The sequence below is a fragment of the Gallinula chloropus genome, assembly GCF_964237585.1.
Source record: "Gallinula chloropus genome assembly, chromosome: 2".
Lineage (NCBI taxonomy): Eukaryota > Metazoa > Chordata > Aves > Gruiformes > Rallidae > Gallinula > Gallinula chloropus.
In genome coordinates, this window is record NC_140086.1 from 24,812,798 (window position 1) to 24,834,882 (window position 22,085).

Consider the following 22,085-nt stretch of genomic DNA (forward strand, 5'->3'; position numbering starts at 1 on the left):
TAAGGACTGCACAGGACAGGAAAACCACATGGGTCTTAAAATGTAATTTATTCAGAAAACAAGGCAACTGGAGGAGGATGGCAAGATTCAGTCAGGAGAATATGGAAAAAAGAGATAAGAGTGAACAACAACAGTCTGTGGGGCTTACAGCAGTCTTAAACTGAATATAGTGAAATTTTATGGGCAATGAAATTATTAGTGTGTATCAGTAAGTACTCTTACAGGGAGAAGCTTAAAAGGAGAGTACTAGAAAGAAACCTCAATTACATTGCAGATATAGCGAGTAAATTATTCATTATTAAGAATCAAATTTTCATTTAAAGTAAAAGGTTTCAGGAACATAAAAGCAGCATGACTAACAACAGTAATGCCAACACCAGTTCTGGTAACAGAAAGCATCAAACGTCTAACAGAATTATTTTAAGAAAAATAAAGCATCACCAAAGAGAAACTGTTTTAGAAAAAATAAACCCTTAACTGTGAGATAGAAATTAATGTATTACTTTACGAGACTTACTTCTGAAATGAAATTTAAATAGGACCACAGCTACCTGGGTCTCTATTTCATAAACACCTCAGCAAAAAGATACCTCAGATGACAGGAATCCTGATATGTTCTTCTTTTTTGCTACCCAGTCACACGTAGTAAATACTCATTCACATGGTCACTTTGCATTTGAACATCGTTGGCGAAAGTACAAAGATGATGAATGTACTTCAATCCCTTCGCAACTCTTTCAATTAAAGTGGGAATGGTGGCACTGCAGGTGAATCTCAGACCAGTCTGTTGTTCCACTCGATTACCTAAGCTTGCTTTCTTATGTGTTAGCCTAGAGACTGAACTTGAATTTAAGTGGCTCCCCTAGGAAAACTTTGTTTTCTTAAAACTCCTGTACAATCAAGACTTTATTTATTCTTTTTCTAAGATAACATTTCTGTAAGCATTCATTGAGTGAACTGTTCTCTGCAAAGTCTGATAAATTAGACTGTAGAATCTATAACCTCTTTGTTATACTGGCTCAGATGTGTACAGATGAAGCACTCATCCGAGCTGTAAAACAGCGAGGTCCACAGTTAAAAGACTGCAAACTGAAATGCAAGTAGACATAGCCTAAGTACTTGACCAGCTACTTCCTAAAAGAAAATTGCCATTCCAAGATCATTAGATAATGGGAGTAAGCACGAAAGAGCAGAAAACTTGACATATGATCCCTTTATTGAATAATAAATCACTGCAGCACTTATGTCAGTAGTTTAACACACAAGAGTTGTTACTAAGCCAGGTTTGCACTGTATTCCACCCTTCAAAACAAGGAGCCCAGAGCTCAGCTTTCTCGCATACAGAGAAAAGACTCAAGACTTCAAATTGTGCCTATGAAATGTATTTTTGAAGTAGCACTTCAGTCCCTTGAAGAGGAAAACACCCAACCATCAAATGACAAAACTCCCAGAACAGCAGGGTAAACAGACTTTCTTAGAAACCAATCTTCAGATCTCTTACTTGAGACATAACAATACTGCACATCTCTTATGACTTACTTAGACAGCACACAGAGGGCTAAATAAGACATTTCACTTTCTTATTAATCTAGCTTTTGTTATCAACCTGTTACTTCATTGCATAATTTGAGCACAAAAAAGCTTTCTAGGCTTTCATAAAACATGTGTTCCACATGTTTACAGTTACCAGTACCATTTTCAAAGAAAAAAGAAAAATGCATATTAATTACACTTTGTTAACTCCCATTTTCACCTCGCAGTGTAGAGAAGAGTGGAAAAAAATCTTTGGAAGGGCATACATACCAGAAACTCCAGGAGTCAAGCCAAATGAAGAGAAAGTAGTAGAATTCTGTTCAGAGGTATTAATCCTTGCATCCACATTCCAAGCAGCTGTGGGGGAAGGGAAAATAAAACAACCCAAACTTCAAACTGCTGGTAATGTTGAAGTTAGCTATTTAATTAGAAATAGGTCAGAAATACAGCGGAAATACCAGCTATGTTAACAATTCACAGTACTCAGGGTATTATTTTGTCTTTTACATGAGACAATTGCTGCTGATAGAGATGAGACTGCATGAACATTTCAGCTTGAAAGAATTTTCAAGCTAAGATCTTTTTCCCTTTGTTACATACAAACTTCCCACGAAGGATGAGTAGGTAGTATTTTGAGCCTCATATTATTCTTCTTCCTATAACAGCAATCATCTAAGTTTCCTGAAAAATGTATTAACTCTGTAGAGGAAACCTAGCTTGGAACAAATCGTATGTGTGTTAAAGGACAGAACATACTTCAGAACAATTTTTGACAACTAGGAGATACTAATTACTACCTTTGAGCCTGACCAGTTTTTCAACCATCTTAACTTTGATACAGTAATACTGTGAAGGGCAGCATTGAAAGTGTTACTGAAGTCACCACAGAAGACATTTGCTGTTCTCCCCTCACCCATAACACTAATCATTTTACCAGAAGCAAATCAGCCTGGTCAGGCATCATGTATTTTCAGTAAAAACCAATAATAAGCTGGTCACAAAGAACTACCTTATTAGAATATACAGCAGAATGCAGCTAACTGGAATGTGAATAAAGGCCTTTGTGTCTACTTGGCAACAGTAAAGCTTCCAATGGTATAGCAGGTCCAGCCTCAGGCACCACATTTCAAGATATGTAAGGCAAACAAAAGAGGTCTAGGCTAATGCAGTGCTGCTGACTACAAAGGAACACAGCTTTCCAGAAAAGACTAGGACCCCTTAGTCTGAACAGTGGGAAGGACTGTGTTACAGCATCTACCAGTAAGCTGCAGATTACTGTCCAGAGAGAAATGAAAAATTCTCTTCTCCATTAATATGGACAGTACAGGTGATAAAGGCAAAAAATTGTAACAAATATGACTAAAACCAATTTCTAACACGAAAAACAGTGTAACACTAAATGTCATGAGAGCCAAACAATCTTCACACCTGAGTCTAAACCAGCATCTGCCAAAAGCACAGCTGATTTGATTTTGCTGGATCAACAGAACAGGCTTATGACCTGGGTTTTAAGGCAGTCACTAAAAAATAAGTTATGCTTCAAAATGAGTTAGTAATCACTTTGAGAATTGCAGGAAAGTGATATAAAGTTTTAATCCCTTCACAGGAATAATTTTACTTCAAACTCTAAAAACCCAGCTAAACTGTAGAGACACAGATGTCAAGCCATCAGAACTTACAGAAACTGTTTAGTTCTCCTTTCACTAGACCACCCCAATAATTTTTAAAATATATAAAGCTACTTAAGATACTCACAACTAAAAAATACACTTATGTAAGAGAAGCTTAAGTGAAGCAAGCATTCTTCAGAATAGCTTACCAATTGGCGTGAACAAAGAACGCTCTTTCCAGGGCCTACCCACCAGGGTTACCCCCCAGTCCTTTCCGTTTCCATTAGCATCTCCAGTGTCCTGGCTCCAAGCTGATGTCTCAGTTTTCCTCTTCCCAGCTGCAGCTGCGGGAACAGACGTCCACTTCTCCTCCCCTACACCTATCTGTGAGGAGATTTTTACAGACTTCTCATTCCAGCTTCCTCCATTTACAGTATGGCTTTCACTCAATCCTGGAGAAACTTAAACACAAGGGTAATGAAAGCATTATGTAAAACTGAGAACTGGACCAAGAACTAAATATTTCTTCCATGCACACATACTTAACAATAAAAAAAGTACAAACGAGCAGCAGCTTTGCTACACCAGTGTGACATACAAGAGCTGCTGCTTTGTCTCAGATGATTTTCCAGTTCAGATGATATGCACCATCTGTTTACTAACTCGAAGATCGGGGGCAAAACAACAAACTGCCCTGTCCTTCCCGTGTCCCTTTCTTTATGTGGCTGATATCCTAGTGAACTCCAAATCCTAGTATCTTTAGATCAAAATAAAATTAAGAAAAGAGTGAGGGTGCTTTTAACACTGCCAGGTAATTTCTCTTTCAGAGTATGGCGATGATTTATGGAAAAGCCAGTGTAGTAAAGTTAAAACAATTTCTATTTGATCAATGCACACAACAGTTCTCTAGACAGTAGTAGTGACCAAGGATCACAAAACTGTTACCAAACACTACACAGAATTTACAGTGAGAATAGCTACCATACTGACTATAGGCTACTGAAGTTAGAGGGAAAGAATCATGGTAGCACTCAAAATAATTCATAAGGCACATATTTTATCTTATATTAATGTAAAAGACCACAAGCCTATCTGCAGCAATCTACCTTGCTAAGGAATTATTAGTTATAGCAAGGTATAGCCTATACTTAGAGAGGAGTTGGTAGTACACTGGGACAGCGATAATCACATAAATTAATTATTTACTTTATGCCCCTAGAAATATGAAGGCTAGTTGTCACAAGGTGCACCCAGCCTGACCTCCTACACATCATAAATCATTCTCAAAGGGCTCTGTACATGAAATCCTGTCTCTACATATGCAACGTAATCAGAAAAGCCTTCTCATTTACACAATTAAGAAATACCTGCATACTGCAAGTCTAATGCTTAAACAGTCAGCCAAAACCTGATGCACGAGTATGCCAGCATCATATGCCAACAAAAACTACAGACCAAGTATTTCATTCCTCAAATGAACTCACAGCTCAGGCAATACAAACACGCCACATTCAAGGCAGCCTTGCCACCAAGGAATTAATTAGGTGATACAGACCTAGATTTTCTTAGGCAAGTCATTTCCAAACAGACATCTGTAAGATCACCATTGCTGCATGTAAAACCACTGTCCCTTCTCTATATAACACCACAGTTCATGTCAGTCAACATCCTCTAAGGGTAATATGACAACTCAGGGGAAGGCAACAACAAAAACAGAAGGAACAAAACCAAAGTGTGGCTGAGAAAAAACCCTCTTCTGAAACCTTGCAAAAAGACAGCTGAAATCCTGAAGCAGGAGCTAGATTATTCTGTGTTTATCATATTTCTCTCCTGCCACAAACGTTTGCCTTTTATACAATCAGTAAGTTTTCACAGAAGCACAGAAAACTTAAGATTGGAAGGGATCTCTGCAAGTCACTTAGGTCCATCTGCTCTAAGTCCAACCTACTTCAAAATTATACCACTTCATTCAAATTATGGAAACCATAAAGGCTCATAGTTCAAAAAAGTGTCTCTGGGTAATATTACAGAGCCTTTTGACTTATGGTCAGTCAGAATTTTCCTTACTTAAACTTGATTATTACATCTTATCCTTCCATAAGGCATCTCTGCTATAGCCCCAGAAGTCTGCTTGTGAAGTAAAGCTCTCAAAGTAGAAGAAAATGATTCACTTTCTGGACCTGGGTGCTCTGTTCTTGACTTGCTTAATTGCACTTTAATTCCATTAAAGCAACACCACTAATGTGGGCTATAAGGAACAATCATCTTAATTTCATTATGCCAAGCTAATTCACTTTGAGTATTACTTTAGCCATAACTCTTATGAGAAACCCACAATTCACTAGTCAAGCTGCTAAAATATTTGGCTTTTTTAGACCATCATGTATGATAAATATATGATTGTAAACAAATATACATGACATAATATATTTACTTACACTCAAAATGAATGTAAAGTATGTGCCTCAAAGGAGTATGTAAAGAACTGATTAACTCCTGTATAAAATGTGAACACACACAAACTTTACATTAATCAGGACTGGGATCTTTGAGGTCTACAGTTGTCTACATTTAGCTTTTCTTTTAGCAAAGAATCCATTCATTAACACAAGCAAGCTAGCATAAAGAATTTTACTTAATCTTGAGAATAAGCTCTGCTGTTCTCTAAGTGACAATTTGTGTAACAGGTAACCTGGCTAAAAATTCTAGATACCAAATCCTTTTTCCACATGTAACAGAGTCTCTTTTCAACCTGCTAAGTAACTGCGACTTGGAAGTATGACATCTGCAGAGCCATAAAAGCCAACTGCATGATAACCTTCCAGTTCAGTAACTGCACAAAATCCTGCACTGACTTGTGTTTTCACTTCTGCAAAAAACTGTTGTTGTTAATTAGGATGCCTAAAAATGAAAGCCTCTTACCTTGTGGAATTGATGGCTCCCCCTTTGCAGGCTTAGAGCTGCTAACTTGCGCATTAAGAAGTGCATCACCTGATTAACATGAAACAGAACTAGAGTAAGCTTTTTCAAATAGCAACACCTGTAAAAATCTTCTCTAGGAGTATCCATCACTGATATTTTAAGAAAACAGAAATACCTCAAAGTAAATTTAAACATGTTCAGAAAACTTAAACACAAATCATAAGTGCATTTTATTTTGCAGACAAAACAAACCCAAGACTTATTTAGAGCCTATAAACCAAGCAACTGCAGATTTCAAAGAAGTCTAGCTATCTTCCCCTAGAATGGTGAGCAGAAATCTCAGAGAGGCTGTCATTTTCAAGCAAAGTGCAGCTTTAAGTATTTCAGAAACATATAGCTATTTCTAACTTCTACCTTATCACTGGAGCACTAGGTACAGCTGAATTCTTTTCAGATTGGTCTGGTACAGTGTGATACATAAGAGCAACTATGATTCATAAAAGACTCTGGCTAGAGAAGTTATAGTAGTTATGGCTAGCCACAAAGTATGCAGTCAGTTGGAATTACCATTTCTTGAAGCTGTGTGTAAATGGATAGAAAAAAGAAAAAAGTAAACAACTGATCTCATCTTCAAGGACAAGAACCACACAGTCAGCCAAGATGTAAACAGCAGACAATAAAAAATACTACACAAGGCATACAAATTTCAATACATTGTTACACAGTACCAGACAGCTGCTCCAGTCCATCTTTTGCCACCTAAATGAAACTTGATATTCCAGCAAATTAAAAACACCAAGTGTATCAGTAAGTTAAAACTGTGTCAGAAAGCTAAACTGTGTCTTCAGATCCTTTTAACTTCTTAAATTGTTTCACTGTTGTAGCCAAATACGAATTCTTGTGCCTACACAGAGTTCAAACCAGCCCATGAAACTCTTCTCTTGAACAGCAGCAGCCACAGAAGTTAAAACTTACATTTCCTTATTGAATCCTTAGCTATGATAATTGATTACTGAGTTTCAGACGGATGTGCCCCACTTATGAACAGCTTTAGCACATTAAATCAATGTTGGGAAAAAAACCCATGAATGATCTGTGGAGATCTCATAGGCACCACCTTTGCACAAGAAAGCACTCAAAAAGTTAAGGAGTTAGTGCTGTCTGCAGCAGTGCTGAGGGTGCCTTTGAAGTTTCCAGAAATATAAAGGGCAGAGTCAGCAGAGCATGAGTTAAGGAATGGGCACAGAGGCCTATGCAGCTGTGAAGCCACTGACAGAACACTGGTGTGAAGGCCAGCGTCTCAGCTACTTACTCCAGAACATTCTCTCCTGCGGTTCCCTGAAAGCATGGCAAAAAAGGGGTAGTTCTGCACAATGAGAAGTACCTTTACAGGCTCAAAATAATTTCCTCGAGGGTTACTTACACCTTGGAACATACCTACCATACATCCAAAATGGAGTCTCCCCATAAGCATTCAAGTCAAGTCATCTTTCTAGAATATGTTCACAGACCTGTCAACCACCCTACCTTTATTTTTTCTGGGACCAACTGGAAGTGAGGGTGTAGGCATCAGCTGTTCAATGGACACAGTAACCGTATTTTCCACTCCTTGGAGATTTGATTCTCCTGAGCCACCATCAGTCAGCACCTTGTCTCGCTTACGCTGTTGTCGCTTCTCTCTGTTACTAATTTTCGTTTCCCAGGCTCCTAAAACATCCCCCAAGTGAAAACATTAATAAGTCAGAGTAAAATTTTAGCTTGTTTCCTATCAAGGTGAAATCTGAGTATAGGTTCAGTTTAAAAAAAACCAAACACACACAGATGTGGCAGTCAACTTTGAAAACAGAAACAACTGGCCAAAGTAAGTTTTTCTGTATGCAACATGACAATACATTGCTTCACAGAACAAAACACGAATAACATGAGCCCCACTATCCATGACTTTTCTCAGTTTTTTCTAAGCTTAACTTAAAATCCATTGAAGTTATTATATACTGTTGTTTTAAAGCTCAGATTTCCAGATGTAACTTGACCGTGGAGTTACAGCAAAGTGAGTTTGTGTTTCTTTATGAAGTACAAGCAAGTGAATCTTAAACACCATTTACACCAAAATCTGTGTAATTGCCTATTTGTGTGTGTATTCAGTACCTTCATCAACTTCCTTTCCATCTAGACGTGACGTATCCTGAACTGTTTTAACATCTCCCTTTGATTTCTTTTTCTTCTTTGACTAGAATAAAAGTAGAACATTACCTTAAAAATCAGTGATCCACTTGTCAGTGATACAGAATTCCCCCCCCATCAAAATACAGGAATAAATTTAAAACATTTTCCTGAACAACTTTCTGTATTTACAGTCCCTTGAAAGGAATATGAATATTAATTCCCAATCATAGGACTACTGAAGTAATATGTAAGATGCATACAGCACAGGAATGGCAGGTGAGGGGAATGATTACTTATGCTACACAGCACAAAGCCTGGTGGAAGAACCTATGCTAGCAGCATCACAGAGGAGTACGAACTGCCTGGCAGACAGATCTCACTCTGACAAAGTCTGTCTGATACAGAAGCAAGCATAAAGCTACACACAGAGAAACAAAGAACATCAGTGACTCCTTTAAAAACGTAGGTAAGAATTCTAGCTTGGAAAATTACTTCAAAACAGGAACTGTGATTACAGTCCACACAATAGACATACAGGGTTATTTTCAAGGATTTCCCAGTTACAGATTCTTGGCTATACAAGCAGAGATAAAAAAAGAACAGAGATGACTACTGCTGCAAACAGTTTTGGTGCAACAGGTAGCAATATAAAGTCTTGGAAAGATAATATTGAGAAAAAAAAGACTAAAAATAACACAAGATATTGGGAGACAGTAAAAAAAATAATTCCTTTGTGCAGCACAAAGGAGCTCCAGCCAGTAAGTCAGTGGGAGCTCAACTTAAATGTCTCTATGCAAACACAGTATCTGTGACCTCTTTGGTGGGGCAGCTCCTGTAACTGGAGTGTGGATACAGGCTCCTTTGAAAGCCAGGTCGAGGAGATGAGGCAGGGGTGTTGCCCGCTGTGTCGATGACCAGCTGGAGCGTATGGAGCTGCTCCTGGGGATGCACAAGGAGCCCTTTGAGAGCTTATACGTCAGGATTAAAGGAAGGACAGGGGACATTACAGTGGGGCATCCGCTACAGGCCACCCAACCAGGAAGACCATGTGGATGAGGCCCTCTATAGACAGGTAGGGGGAGCAGCCTCACATTCACAAACCCTGGTCCTCATGAGGGAACTTCAACTACTCCAACATCTGTTGGAGGGACAATGCAGCAGAACACAGCCAATTCAGGAGATTCCTGGAATGTGTTGATGATTAACTTTCTTCTCCAAGTGGCAGAGGAGCCAACAAGGAGAGGTGGACCTTGTTCTCAATAAGGAGGGGCTGGTGGGGAATGTGAAGCTCAAGGGCAACCTTGGCTGCAGTGACCATGAACTGGTACAGTGATCACAAATTGGATTCAAGATCCTTGTAGCAGAAAGGAGGGTGCACAGCAAGCTCACTGCCCTGGACTTCAGAGAGCAAACTTTGGCCTCTTCAGGAATCTCCTTGGGTACCATGGGACAAACACTGGAGGGAAGAGGAGCCCAAGAAAACTGGTTATTGTTCCAAGTATCACCTCCTTCAAGCTCATGAGCAATGTATCCCAGTAAAGAGGAAACCTGGAAAAAAACCCAAGAGGTCTGCATGGATGAAGAGGAGATCCTGGGCAAACTTAAAACGTGAAAAAGGAAGCCTAGAGAGGGTGTAAACAAGGGCAGGTAGCCTGGAGGAGTACAGTGAAACTGTCTGAGCAGCCAGGGATCAGGTCAGGAAAGCTAAAGACCTGACTGAATTAAATGTGACCAGGGACATCAAGGGCAACAAGAAAAGCTTCTCTAGTTATGTCAGTGATAAACAGAAGATGAAGAAAAGTGTGGATCCTCTACAGGAAGAACAGGAGATCTGGTTACCCAGGATATGGAGAAGGCTGAGGTAGTCAAGGATTTGTTTTGCCTCAGACTCCACCGGCAAGTGTATGAGCCACACTGCCCAAATCACAGAATGCAAAGGTGGCAACTGAGAGAATGAAGAACCGCCCACTGTAGGACAGGTTCAAGACTATCTGAAGAACCTGGGCATGCACAAGTCCATGGGACTTCATGAAATGCATCTGTGGGTCCTGAGGGAACTGGGAGATGAAGTTGCAAAGACTCTCTCCAGCATATTTGAAAGTTGTGAAAGTCCAATGAAGTTCCCACTGACCAGAAAGGAGGGAACATAAAAATAGATGTTAAGAAGCAAAAAAGGAAGACCCAGGAAACTACAGGCCCATCTGTCTCACCTCTATGCCTAGCAAGATCAGGGAGCAGATCCTCCTGAAAACTCTGTTCAGGCACATAGAAAACAAGGAGATGACTCATGACAGCCAATATGGTTTCACTAAGGGCAAACTGTGAAAAATTTGGTGCCCTTCTATGGCATGGTGACAGCACTGGTGGATAGGGGAAGAAAAACTGATGTCATATAACTGGACTTGTACAAAGCATCTGACAATGGCCCATATGACACCCTTGTCCCTAAGTTAGGGAGAAATGGACTTGATGGATGGTTCACTTGGTGGATAAGGAGTTGGCTCAGTGGCTGCATTCAAATTATTGCAATCAGCAGCTTGATGTCCAAGTGAAGATGAGCGACATTTGTTGGTGGTTGGTACGGGGGCTGGCACTATTTAACATATTTGTCAGAGACCCAGACAGTGAGATCAAGCTCGCTCTGAGCAAGTTTACTTAGAACACCAAGCTGTGTGGTGCAGTCAACACTCTGGAAGGAAGGGATGCCACCCAGAGCACCCATGACAAGCTTCACAGGTGGGCCTGTGCAAACATCATTAAGTTCAACAAAGCCAAGAACAAGGTCCTGCACATGGGTCAGGGCATTCTCACACACAAGTACAGGCTGGGTGGAGAATGGACTGAGAACAACTCTAAGAAGGACTTGGGGATGTTGGCTGATGTAAAGCTCAACATGAGCTGGCAATGTGTGCTTGGAGCCCAGAAAGCCCCAGGTGAGACCCTCCCCCCTCAAGCTCTGGGGACCCCAGTACAAGACAGGGAGCTGTTGCAGTGAGTCCATAGGAGGCCATGAAGATGGTCAGAGGGCTGAGGCAGCTTTTCTATAAGTAAAGGCTGAGAGAGTTGGGCTTGTTCAACCTGGAAAAGAGAAAGCTCCAAGGAAACCTTGTAGCAGCCTTCCAGTTACTGAGGGGCCAACAAGAAAGATGGAGAGGGGCTGTTTACAAGGGGCAGCAGTGATAGGACAAGAGGTTTTAAGTTGAAAGAGGGCAGATTTAGATTTAAGGAAGAAATTCTTCATGAGGGTGGTGAGGCCCTGGCACAGGCTGCCCAGAGAAGCTGTGGTTATCCCTCCCTGGCAGTGTCCAAGGGCAGATTGGATGGGGCTTTGTGCAACCTGGTCTAGTGGAGGGTGTCCCTGCCCATGTCAGGGTGGAACTATATTATATTTGATGTCCTTTCCAACCCAAGCCATTCTACGATTCTGCAATCTCATCTACAGTCACTTAGTCCTTACACTAAAAAGAAAGTAAAACCCCCAACAACCAGCTGTACTCTGCAAGTCACTGAAACTGAAAAAAGGGAAGAAACTATTTGGAGTGTCAAGAGAATCAGAAACCCTATGAACAACCACAATCCAGACGTTACCCGAAGCTTCCCCTCCCCAGAGGGGAACAAGAGGATACAACTTCCCTGTCCTGAAAAGCGAGGCATGAAATTGGCTGTGCTGCCATTCAGCGAGATCTGGCCAGCCTGGAGAACTGAGCAAAGAGGAATCACATTAAGTTCAATGACGCAAGTGTAGGATCCTGCACCTAGGGAGGAATAACCCCAGGTACCAGCACAGATTATGAGCTGGCCCGCTGGGAACCAGCTCTGCAGAGTACCATGTGGGTGTCCTGGTTGGTAACAAGCTCTCCACGAGCTAGCAATGTGCCCTGGTGGTCAAGAAGGGAAATGGCATCCTGGGAGGCATTAAGAGCATGGCCAACAGGTTGAAGGAGGTTATATCCTCCCCCTCAGCTCTGCCTTGATGAGGCCACATCTGCAATATTGTGTCCAGTTCAAGACAGACAGGGAGTACTGGAGAGAGACCAGAGGAGGGCTTCAAAAGATGATGATGACTGGACCATCTCTCTTATGAGGACAGGCTGAGAGAGCTGGGGGCATTTAGGCTGAAGAAGACTAAGATAGCATCTGATTAATACTTATAAATATCTAAAGGGTTGATTTTAAGAGGGTGGGGCTGGACTCTTTCCAGTGACGTCCAGCAACAAGACAAGGGGCAAAAGGCACAAACTGGAACACAGGAAGTTCTGTCTGAAGATGAGAAAAAACTTCTTTACTCTGAGGGTGGCAGAGCACTGGAACAGGTTGCCCAGAGGGGCTGTGGAGTCTCCTCTGGAGATGAATATTTAAGAACCACCTGGACACAATCCTGTGCAACCTGCTCTAGGTGATTCTGCTTTAGCAGGGGGCTAGAACTAGAGACCTCTCCAGAGGTACCTCCCAACCCCTACCATTCTGTGAAGTTCACACTACTGAAGCTGCTAAAAACATACAGAAATACTAAGGGAGAAGTTTCTCTGAAAGCATGTATGCAAGCACAAAAGACAAATCACATCCTTCATGACAGAGATTAAATATATAAATGTATCTCACTACTAAATCCCACCCATTGACTTATGTCTCCCATCTCAAGCTATACAAAGGCACATACACAGGATGCCTTAAAATCTTTCTTGCATGTTAATATTACGAAAGTAACAGATGCCACAAGAGGCTTAACAAAATAAATAGATGCCTGTAAATCACCTGTAGTTTAAAGCAAGTTCTTGGGTATGTTTTTAATTAAAGGGTAGCAGTCAACTCCTGAAGCTGTCATGCTTTGTCCAGGGTTCCCCAAAGCAATACAAGACCATCCATATAGTGGTACCGATTTCCCAGAGGTACAGAATCAACTTGATCTTTTAAAATTCAGATGACTGTGTGTGTCTTTTAAAGGTAAAGCTCAAGTTTACCATTTAAACACCTTACCAACTTGGAAAAGTGGTGAAGTGAAAGTCAGATCAAATTTTATTATGTTCTTGAAAAAAACCTGCAGAGTCAATCTGATGTGTGACACATGGAGAAGAGAAAGAAGCACGAAGCATGGAATTTTAAGGTAAACCCATTTCACAGAAAATTCTATTGCTCAATGCTAAAACATTCTAGAGCACTATAGCTAACTAACAGGACACAGCCTTTAGCCAACATATAAACTGCACTACCCTATAGCAGCTTGTTTCGTAGTTAATTAAAAACTTGAACAAGCTAAATAAATTAGAATAATCAAGTACTGTTTTCTGGCTGTTTATCATTTATTTTTCCAATACTCCTCAGTATAGTTAGAACAGATGTACTTTGGCAAAGGAAATGCACAATGCTAATAAAAAAGAACCAAGCCGAAAATTAGGCCTGTCATAATATACATAATAGCATTTGATAAGACTAGAAGATACTAGCTCTCACAGCAGGAAAAAAAACCTATGGCCATTAGTATGGTTACCATTTAGATAAGCCTACTTTAAAAAGATGTTTTTAATGTAGCTGTTCAATTTGCATAACAAAAAAAGCTCACACCAGACTTCAAAGCCCATATTTGTCAGCAGAAATTAAGAACCCTAATCACTAATGGATACATCTGACAACAGAAATAAGCAGGCACATGGTTTTAATGCTTCGAATAGCAGTCCCCAATTGTTAAACCATTTACAAGCCATTTAACAATACTATCATTATGTTGTATCTCCATAGAAGCCAGCAAAGATGAAACACAAACTTAATTTCTGTAGGCTTAATGTTTTCACATGGTGAACAGATATCAGTGTTTAGCAAAGGGTGGGGAAGGGGGGTATGCTTGATGCAAACATTCTGTGGTAAGGCATGATCTCAGAAGTTAAGAAAATACTGCTTTAGCTCTTTCCAAAAAGAGATTAGATTAGTATGCTTTATACTAAGAAATCTGCCTCTTCATAACAAGATTTCAAATCATGAGTTATTAGATACTGAAATAACATGTGCTAAACTTTGACATTTTATATCCATAACTGACCTTTTCATTCTTCTTTTCTGTCTCCACAGGCTGCTTTATATTTTCTTTACGGACAGTTTGTATTACTTCATCCTCAGATACATCAAGGAAAGACCGTCCATTAGGCTGTGTAAACAATAAGCGGGGATGGTAAAAAATGTGGAGAAAGCAGATGCAGCAGAGCTCAAATTATACTATTACTGAAATGCAACTATGTTTGACTGAAAAATGCTCACAAAATTATGAAGAAAAGCAGACCAACATGGACTGGTGCTCAAAATATCTGCTGCAATTCTATATTTACCAAACAGAAATAAGAAAGGAATCCTACTCAACACAGGAATTGCTTGTCAAAAGGTACATTTCTGAAAGATGCCATCTTTCAGAACAGCTACAGCTGCATTAGATGTAAAATACACAAAGAAATGAACATATTTACCACTATGTAGCAGTTTGGCAGTGGACTACATTTTTAAAATAATGTCTACCATGATCAAATTTCTGCAATTTCTACCTGTGCATATCCCTCACAGCTCATTTCCTTCACAAGGTGAACTTCATAGTAGAACAGAAATTAGAAGTCAAACACAAAGCATGACTAAGCATGACATTTCATTGTTCCTTTCAGACAGACTTGATTATAATTGTTACATTAGTCTACCATTTTCCCCTCACATAATAAAGGAAAGAAAATTATCATGTATTATTCAACATATAAAGGACAGTCATTAAGTTAGTCTTTAACATCCCCTTTGATAGCAGAGGTATTCCCTATGTAAAAATGTATTAAGTCATGTTTACTGTTACTGCAGAACATATGAAAATAAACAAATCATTATAACACTGTCAGCCATTAATTTCACTAGGTAAAAAATAATTGTTAATAGTAATTGATGCTGAGACCATACAAGTTTCATATTAATTCACATTCATAATTACTCAAAGAGTGAAAATTAAACAAGACATCAAGGTAAGTAACTATCTCAAAGTTGTTAATTTCTGCAACTTTTAAAATAAAGTTCAAACTATATTATCCATAGTTATTTGTCATAAAAAGCACAAAAATTACTTTGACTCTACATCAGAACCACCTGATTGCTTTAAAGTAAAACAAACACAATGTTACAACTTAGTGTGACCTATTCCTTCAAGTATCAAATCTAATCCTCAATTTAAGCGGTACAGGTATTGAAGTCTTGCCGTCTTGTATTATGCTTGCAAATCACCCTTGGCATGATTTCATCAGTTCATTGCTTACTGTAGTTAGCCAGCATGTCAGCTTCTTATTTTGTATCTATTAATAGAAATTGAAAGATCGGGTCACCTAACACCTCTTCTCCTGCAATAACCAGCTTTAAACTAGACTTGTCCTATCTAAGATGCAGTACATTTCCCTCAGCATCCTGGAAATCAAAGTATATTTCATGGATGTGCGTCTCAGAACTCTCTCTAAAAGTTCCACTTAATAAAGCTCAGTACTTGATTCCACAGGGATACTAAAGACATGAGGGTCAATCTTGAAAATAACCCATTGCCAGAACAATTAGTTCTCAAACCCCTCTGTTTTCTCCAGATTCCACACAGCCATGTTATTAGTGGTGTGATGTCTTTCAATCCATGTTAGTACCCATGACATTTAAAATTTTAAACTGGAGAAGGAATAACTACTTCTAAGTTATTGAGCAGTAGAATTAGGTAACAGACACTCCATCTAGCATTGGACTTGTGTCAAAAATGTCTACAGCCTACTAGTATTTTAATTCTGTACCTTGCTTTGCTATTACATGTATACCTCAAGTTGAAAACCACTTTCATAAGCCCTCTCAAGTATTCAATAAATGAAAGCTTTAATCTTCAATTTAAAAAAAAAAATTCTCTCAAGTAGTAAGCTCATTCATATCCATTGAGAGCCCTTTGGAAAAATCCACATGACTCTAAAACGCAGTCTGATCATCTGATCATGCAAACAACAACCATGAGAAATATGTTTAAAAACTTCTACTTCGATACACTCCGGGAGATACGTATCCCTGAGTTGTAATGGTCTCCTCTTCAGTGGAAGCTTTCCACATTTCTTTTCTGCCCACAGATGAATCATAGCATTTTAACCAAAATCCATGTGACCATTTTAGGATATGCCAAAGATAGCGACAGAAACAGGAAAGAAAAAAAGCTTTTCTATAGTATTTGTAAATGTTTCTTTTCAAAGAAAACTAGAGCCAAAAGGACCCAGTTTAAAACTTTATGGTAAAACATTAAACATCCACTGACAACATTAATTCTTTCAAATTGTGCAATTTATTAACGTATTTTTCCTCAACCTAAAAGCTGAAAATGCAGCTTGGTAGAAATAATGTTGTCAATAACACAACTGATTTCTGAATGTACTTATTACCTGCTGATTGTAAAACCTCAGTATTTAAATAAACCTTTCACACACATCTGAGGACCTTAATCTAAAAGCAGAACAAATGTTCTGTTTAGATAGTTAAAATTAAAAAAACTATTCTTTCAATATGGTACAGTGCAATGGATAACTCAGTTTCACACTTCAAATGGCAGTAACAAAACTACTGTAATTTGAGTCTTACAAGGCCATATTAGCCAAAGTCCTTATTTACACATTATAAAGATATGTCTATTTAGAATATCTTTGGCCAATGACGAACCTGTTTACAGGTATTTTCTGTAAGCTTCTCTAAATAAAACAAGCAATTTTCTCTTGGAGCATTGCAGAATCCTACAGCCCTGTCCTAGAATCTGACAATTAACACATACATGAAACCAACACATTGAGTGTCAGTTGAAAGTATGAAAAACACTTTATGTGGTCTGAGTGCACAGAACAGTCACAGCCTGAAAAGATCTTTGAAGCAGAATGAGTAGGAAGCTCTCTAATGCAAATGCTTTTGCTAAAGTGTGTACTGCCCAGGTGTACTTCATACAACAGGAAGTACATAATGAATTTCACGTTTTCAGTATCTATAAGCAGATGGTATGAATTGCTTTCTAAAGCTTCAGCAGAGCACAAAAGTCACATAAGAACAGTTTCACCTTTATCTGCTGCAGGTTTAGAAAGCAGAAGAGAGGTACAGCAATTACTCAGAAGCAAAAGGAATTAAAGATAAAGAAATTTTTGCAAAGAAAAAAAAATTCTTAAGTGGGGCAAAAACCCCTCTGTGACAGGAGACAGAAGAGATCTACCCCTGCCAGGAGCTAGGAGAACAGCAAAAAACAAGGGCGTGGGGTGCTTCATATTCACTGGACAGACCCTAAAGCCAGGTTCTGATACCATGATACTGCTACCTTGCTCCAAGCAGCTGGAGAAAGCCAGGACTGTATAGTCTGTAGACTATAGTGTTAATGAACACTATACCATTTGACCTTCGTTTTTACTCAGTCTAATAACAAAGCAGAATCTCATAGTTGCTAGAGTATCCAGTCAATGCAGTGCTATTCAGCTAAACTTATTTTACTAAAAGTATCAGGAAATTTGTAACCTATCCACACAGGAACTGAATAAAGCCATGTGTAAAGGAACCATGCAATAATACTCTTCCAAAGAAAGGGTGCAGTGAAGAACATTTCTGGTCCTGACTGATCAGAGTTAACCATCACCTGCATACAATGAACTCAGTAATTCTGTATTAAAGTAACCCTACAGCTTTCAATTAGACATCTGTAGTGTGCTCTTTAGTGCTACAGACCAGTTGCTTTAAGCTTTCTGAAATGCCCTCAATGGAAATCTAGACTCTAGCATAGCAAACTCTGTAGTAAATCTACTGATAATAGGCTTACTCTTTTGCCTTCACAGACCTCAGTATTAGCATCCCAGCACACACACAAGATGAAAGTGACCAGGCAACAATCGGTTCAAATTTTTGTTGCATCTTTAAATCTTCAATGTTATTTTCAGAATTTTCTACGTGACATTTGGAAAATAGTGACATGCTAATGTCTCAGAACTTGCCTGTTCAACTTTGTCACTCGTATAAACCGATCTGCATTACAGTTAATGATTCAGTCTATGCATTTTCTTTTTGGAAAAGGTTTGGGCTTTTTTTTTTTTTCACCTATGCATTGAATGCAAAGTACTGTAAATAAAACTTTAAAAACTTAAGAATACAGAAGGTCATCTTGACAGCTGAAAAACTATTTTATTATTTTGATTATGAGAATATTTACCCTTACATAGCCACAACTTGAATTAGTTTGTGCCTGAATAAACAAAGCTTGAAACAGTAAAAGTATATTCAACAAAGCATCAGTTAATTTTTATATAACATTAAACCAAAATTTTCTTTTACAACGCCCTCACTACAGTCCATCAAGTCAGCAGTCTACCTTCTCACTCTATCTTCTGTTGAGACATTTTTAATGTCTTCAATGATGACTTGCAAAACTTTATGCCTTGTTTTTATACTGAGTTTAAAGAAAAAAAACAAGCAAAATCTAAATTACTTCTAGGATTAGTCTTTCTTTTCCAGAAGGCACAACAAATCTATTAAATATTGAAGGACTTGGCCTTCTCCAAAATGGAGACCCAGCTGTACTGGAAAGATTCTGAATCACATTGCTTCCTCTTCTTGGTGCTCAGCCCTCAGTCTCTTGCAACTTCCAGAATCAACTCCAGTAGTTCACTGCTCAAAGACAGGTCAGTGGCCTATGCAGACTTTTTTTTTTTCTTTTAAGATATTCTAGCCTTAACTTTTCATTAGAAGGGAAAAAATAAATTCAAGACTTCATACTGCCACAGACTCAAAGGTACAAACCCATGTTCTCCCCTTTTTTTGGTCTTTAGGTAAACAATTCAGATTTTATAGAGCAAGACACAGTTGTAACAGGCAGGGGACATCTGCTGCACTTTCATTCCTATAATCCATTTGGACGTAAATAGGATTACAAACATACTAACAATATAAAAAGTTATAGAAGCAATCTCTTCAAGCCCCAAAAATATGATGACTGGAAGCTTTAAAAAGACAGTTGATAATTCCTGCATTCTACTAGTTTTCCTCAGGAAGTACATGCACCTTCTCAAAGGTGGAAGGTTCCCACACCACATGCTGACAATTTAAAAAAGCCCACAACAAACACAGGAATGAACTGTTTTTAAGGGACTACTAAGACACAGATTTCCTTATTAAAGGAGATGATCCGTACTGTAACGACTAAATCAGACATATTCCTACTGAGGCAAGCTCACCACAAGACTGATGTTAACACATTCAGAAGACAGAGCAAAAAGCCTTATTCAAGCTTGAATCATTACAGCGTTTATGGGGCATACAATGTTATTTCCAATACTCTGTACCTGTCTGGACTGCAACTCCTAACCTGAAAGTCTAAGTAAAGTCTCCACTACTAGTTCTTAGCAATGCAAACGTTTGATTAATAATAATAATAAAAACCTAACGCTTACATATGATTGTTTCGATAAAAAAGCTTCTTAAAAAAGATCGTTTTCCTCACCCCCCAGGACTATTAACGTGTAATTTCCCTGCGTGTGCGCTACTCCTCCAGGTTTTGAAAGCTATCAATAACCGAAACGACACGAGTCAGTTCCACTACTGTCAGCCGGGACCCTCCATCCCCTCCACTGGCATGTATCACCCAGCTGAATCACAGAGAAGCTCCGGGGAAAGCTCTGCGGCCTCCAGACCCTACGGGCGGTTCGCCCCGCTTCTCAGCGGCGCTTAACAAACCTGCAAGTGTTTCACCGAGCATGGGGCAACGCGGACGAGGCCCGAGGAGAGGCAGCCGCCCCCGGGGCTGCTTGCCAGTCGCGACCTTCCTCCTCCCCCAACCCCCGCGCTTCCCGCAGGGGACTCGCCGCGCCCGGCCGAGTGCCGCGGCAAACCCGACCGCCGTACCCATCCTGCCGCTGTCAATGAGCCTTTCATACCCCCCCCCCCCTCCTCTGCCGGAGCCCGTGTTCAGCCGCTCCCCCGCCCCACCGTGTCCTCACCCCTTCCCTCCCGAGCGGTGCGGTCCGAGCGGCCACGCTCACCCGCGCCGTTTTCTCTGGCAGCTTCTTCTTGTTTCGCTTCTTCTGCTCGTCGCCTTTCAGGTGCAACTGCCCTGGGCCCGGGCCCGCCGCCTTGCCCTGGCCCCCGCCGGCTGTCAGGCCCACGCCAGCTGCCTCATCGTTCTTCCTCTCCGCCGTGCTCCGCGCTGGCTTCTTACGGAGGCCGCCTCCGCAGGCCACGGCCAGCAGCAGTCCCAGCAGCCCCAGCCCCAGCGCGACCGGGACCACCAGGGCGAGCCAGGTGGGCAGGCCCTGCGGGTCGAGGCCCAGCTCGAGGCCCAACTCGGCGCGCAGCAGGCCCAGGCCGCCCGACAGGAGGTCCCGCACCCGGGCCGCCGCCTCCTCGGCCTGCTGGCCCACCGTCTTCTGCCAGCTCCCCGCAGCCATCACGGACCCCGGCCCCGCAGAGGCCCAAACAGGGCGGGGCGGCGAGGGAGCGCTTAGGCCGAGCGCATCGCGGCCTCGGGAAAGCCGCGCTCGCCTGCCCGAGCCGGTGGGGAGGGTGGGGGGAGGACGGGACACGAGCGGGAGCCTCAGCGGGACGCGGCTGCCTCAGCCCCGGAGGCGCCCGGGTCTCCTCCTCTTCCTCCCCGCCCTCCGCCTCCCGCGCAACGTCACCGCCCCGCCGACGGCCTGCCGCAGCGCGCCGCCGCCGTCACCGCCGCGCGCGGGGCGGAGACTGGCGCCTGGAGGGCGGGCACAGAGCTACCCGCTCCCCGCCCCCTCAGCGGCCGCCCGACGCCCTCCTCCTCCCCCGTCCCTCCCCGCCCTTGCCGGGGCGGTGCCAGCCGCGGGGAGGGCGGTGCGGAGAGCAACCTCGACGTGGCAGCTGGCGAGAGGGGCGGAGGCCGAAGCGCTGCTTGGCGCCACCCGGCGGTGGGACCCCGTCGCCACTGCGGCCGGGGCGGGAGACACCCCCTCTCATCTCCGGCTCGGGCGCCTCCTTGGTGTCGGGAGTCGTCGACCTCTCCCGCTGTTTCGGTGGGCCGTGCCCCTTTCCCCGTGGATACCCCTCACAGAAACAGGCCTGTGCTGCCAGCGCTCCGCGGAGAAGGCCGTCCCCGGGCCGCCTGCCCCGGTGCAGAGGGACACTAGTGTCCTTGCCCCAGCCCGGCCTTCCCACACCCGCGGCCGCGTGGGTGCGTTTCCCGGGTCGAGGTCACTAATCGGCTCTGTTTTCATATACTCATAACTTTGTTCTATAAAGTCAATATATCTTTCTTATACAAGTATTTGAGAATGACATGAACTGCAACAGAGGAGGTTTAGGTGGGGTATTAGGCAGAGGTTCTTTGCTGAGTGGGCAGTTGGGCACTGGAACAGGCTCCCCAGGGAAGTGGTCGCAGCACTGAGCTTGACTGAGTTCAAGAAGCATCTGGACGATGCGCTCAGTCTCATGCTCTGACTTGGCTGGCCCCGTATGGAGCCAGGAGTTGGACTCCATGAACCTTCTGTAGCAGTAGCAACAATCTGAAGCACAGCCTTTTACTGGTAGACATCTATATACTCTGAAAAGATCAAGTTTTTGTATTCAAAGTCATACTACTTTCCTTTTTAACAAGCCTTTTATAGCATAGCATCGACCATGTACATTTATCAGAAAACAGTAACTCTTGTTGTACTGGTTGTTGCACAATTCAGCCACCCTAACGCACCAAAGAAATTATTCTAGACATAGTTTCTTTAAGACATTTCCTTACAGAAGTAGAGTGATCAAACAGCAGTCATTCAGCTGCAGTGGTTGGTTGGGGTATTTTTTAAACCGTGGCCAAAGAACAGTAGATACTTTTCATTGTACAGAAAACATTGTAAG

The 22,085-nt window shown here is 41.6% G+C and overlaps 1 protein-coding gene across 3 annotated transcripts in view; it reads right to left on the reverse strand.

Annotated features, from left to right (window-relative positions):
- The window catches only part of MTDH (metadherin), a 35,916-nt gene extending 15,069 nt beyond the window's left edge, over positions 1-20,847 (reverse strand). For 2 of the 3 annotated variants that reach the window (XM_084260173.1, XM_084260171.1), the window contains exons 1-7: positions 20,213-20,847; positions 14,266-14,370; positions 8,214-8,295; positions 7,593-7,772; positions 6,066-6,134; positions 3,353-3,604; positions 1,804-1,890 (exon numbers count right to left, since the gene is read on the reverse strand). In XM_084260173.1, the coding sequence (XP_084116299.1) occupies positions 1,804-1,890; positions 3,353-3,604; positions 6,066-6,134; positions 7,593-7,772; positions 8,214-8,295; positions 14,266-14,370; positions 20,213-20,659 (1,222 nt within the window). In that variant the 5' untranslated portion in view covers positions 20,660-20,847. The remainder of the gene's footprint in view (positions 1-1,803; positions 1,891-3,352; positions 3,605-6,065; positions 6,135-7,592; positions 7,773-8,213; positions 8,296-14,265; positions 14,371-20,212) is intronic. The other variant, XM_084260172.1, reaches the window with a different exon arrangement.
- Positions 20,848-22,085: the final 1,238 nt, after the last annotated feature.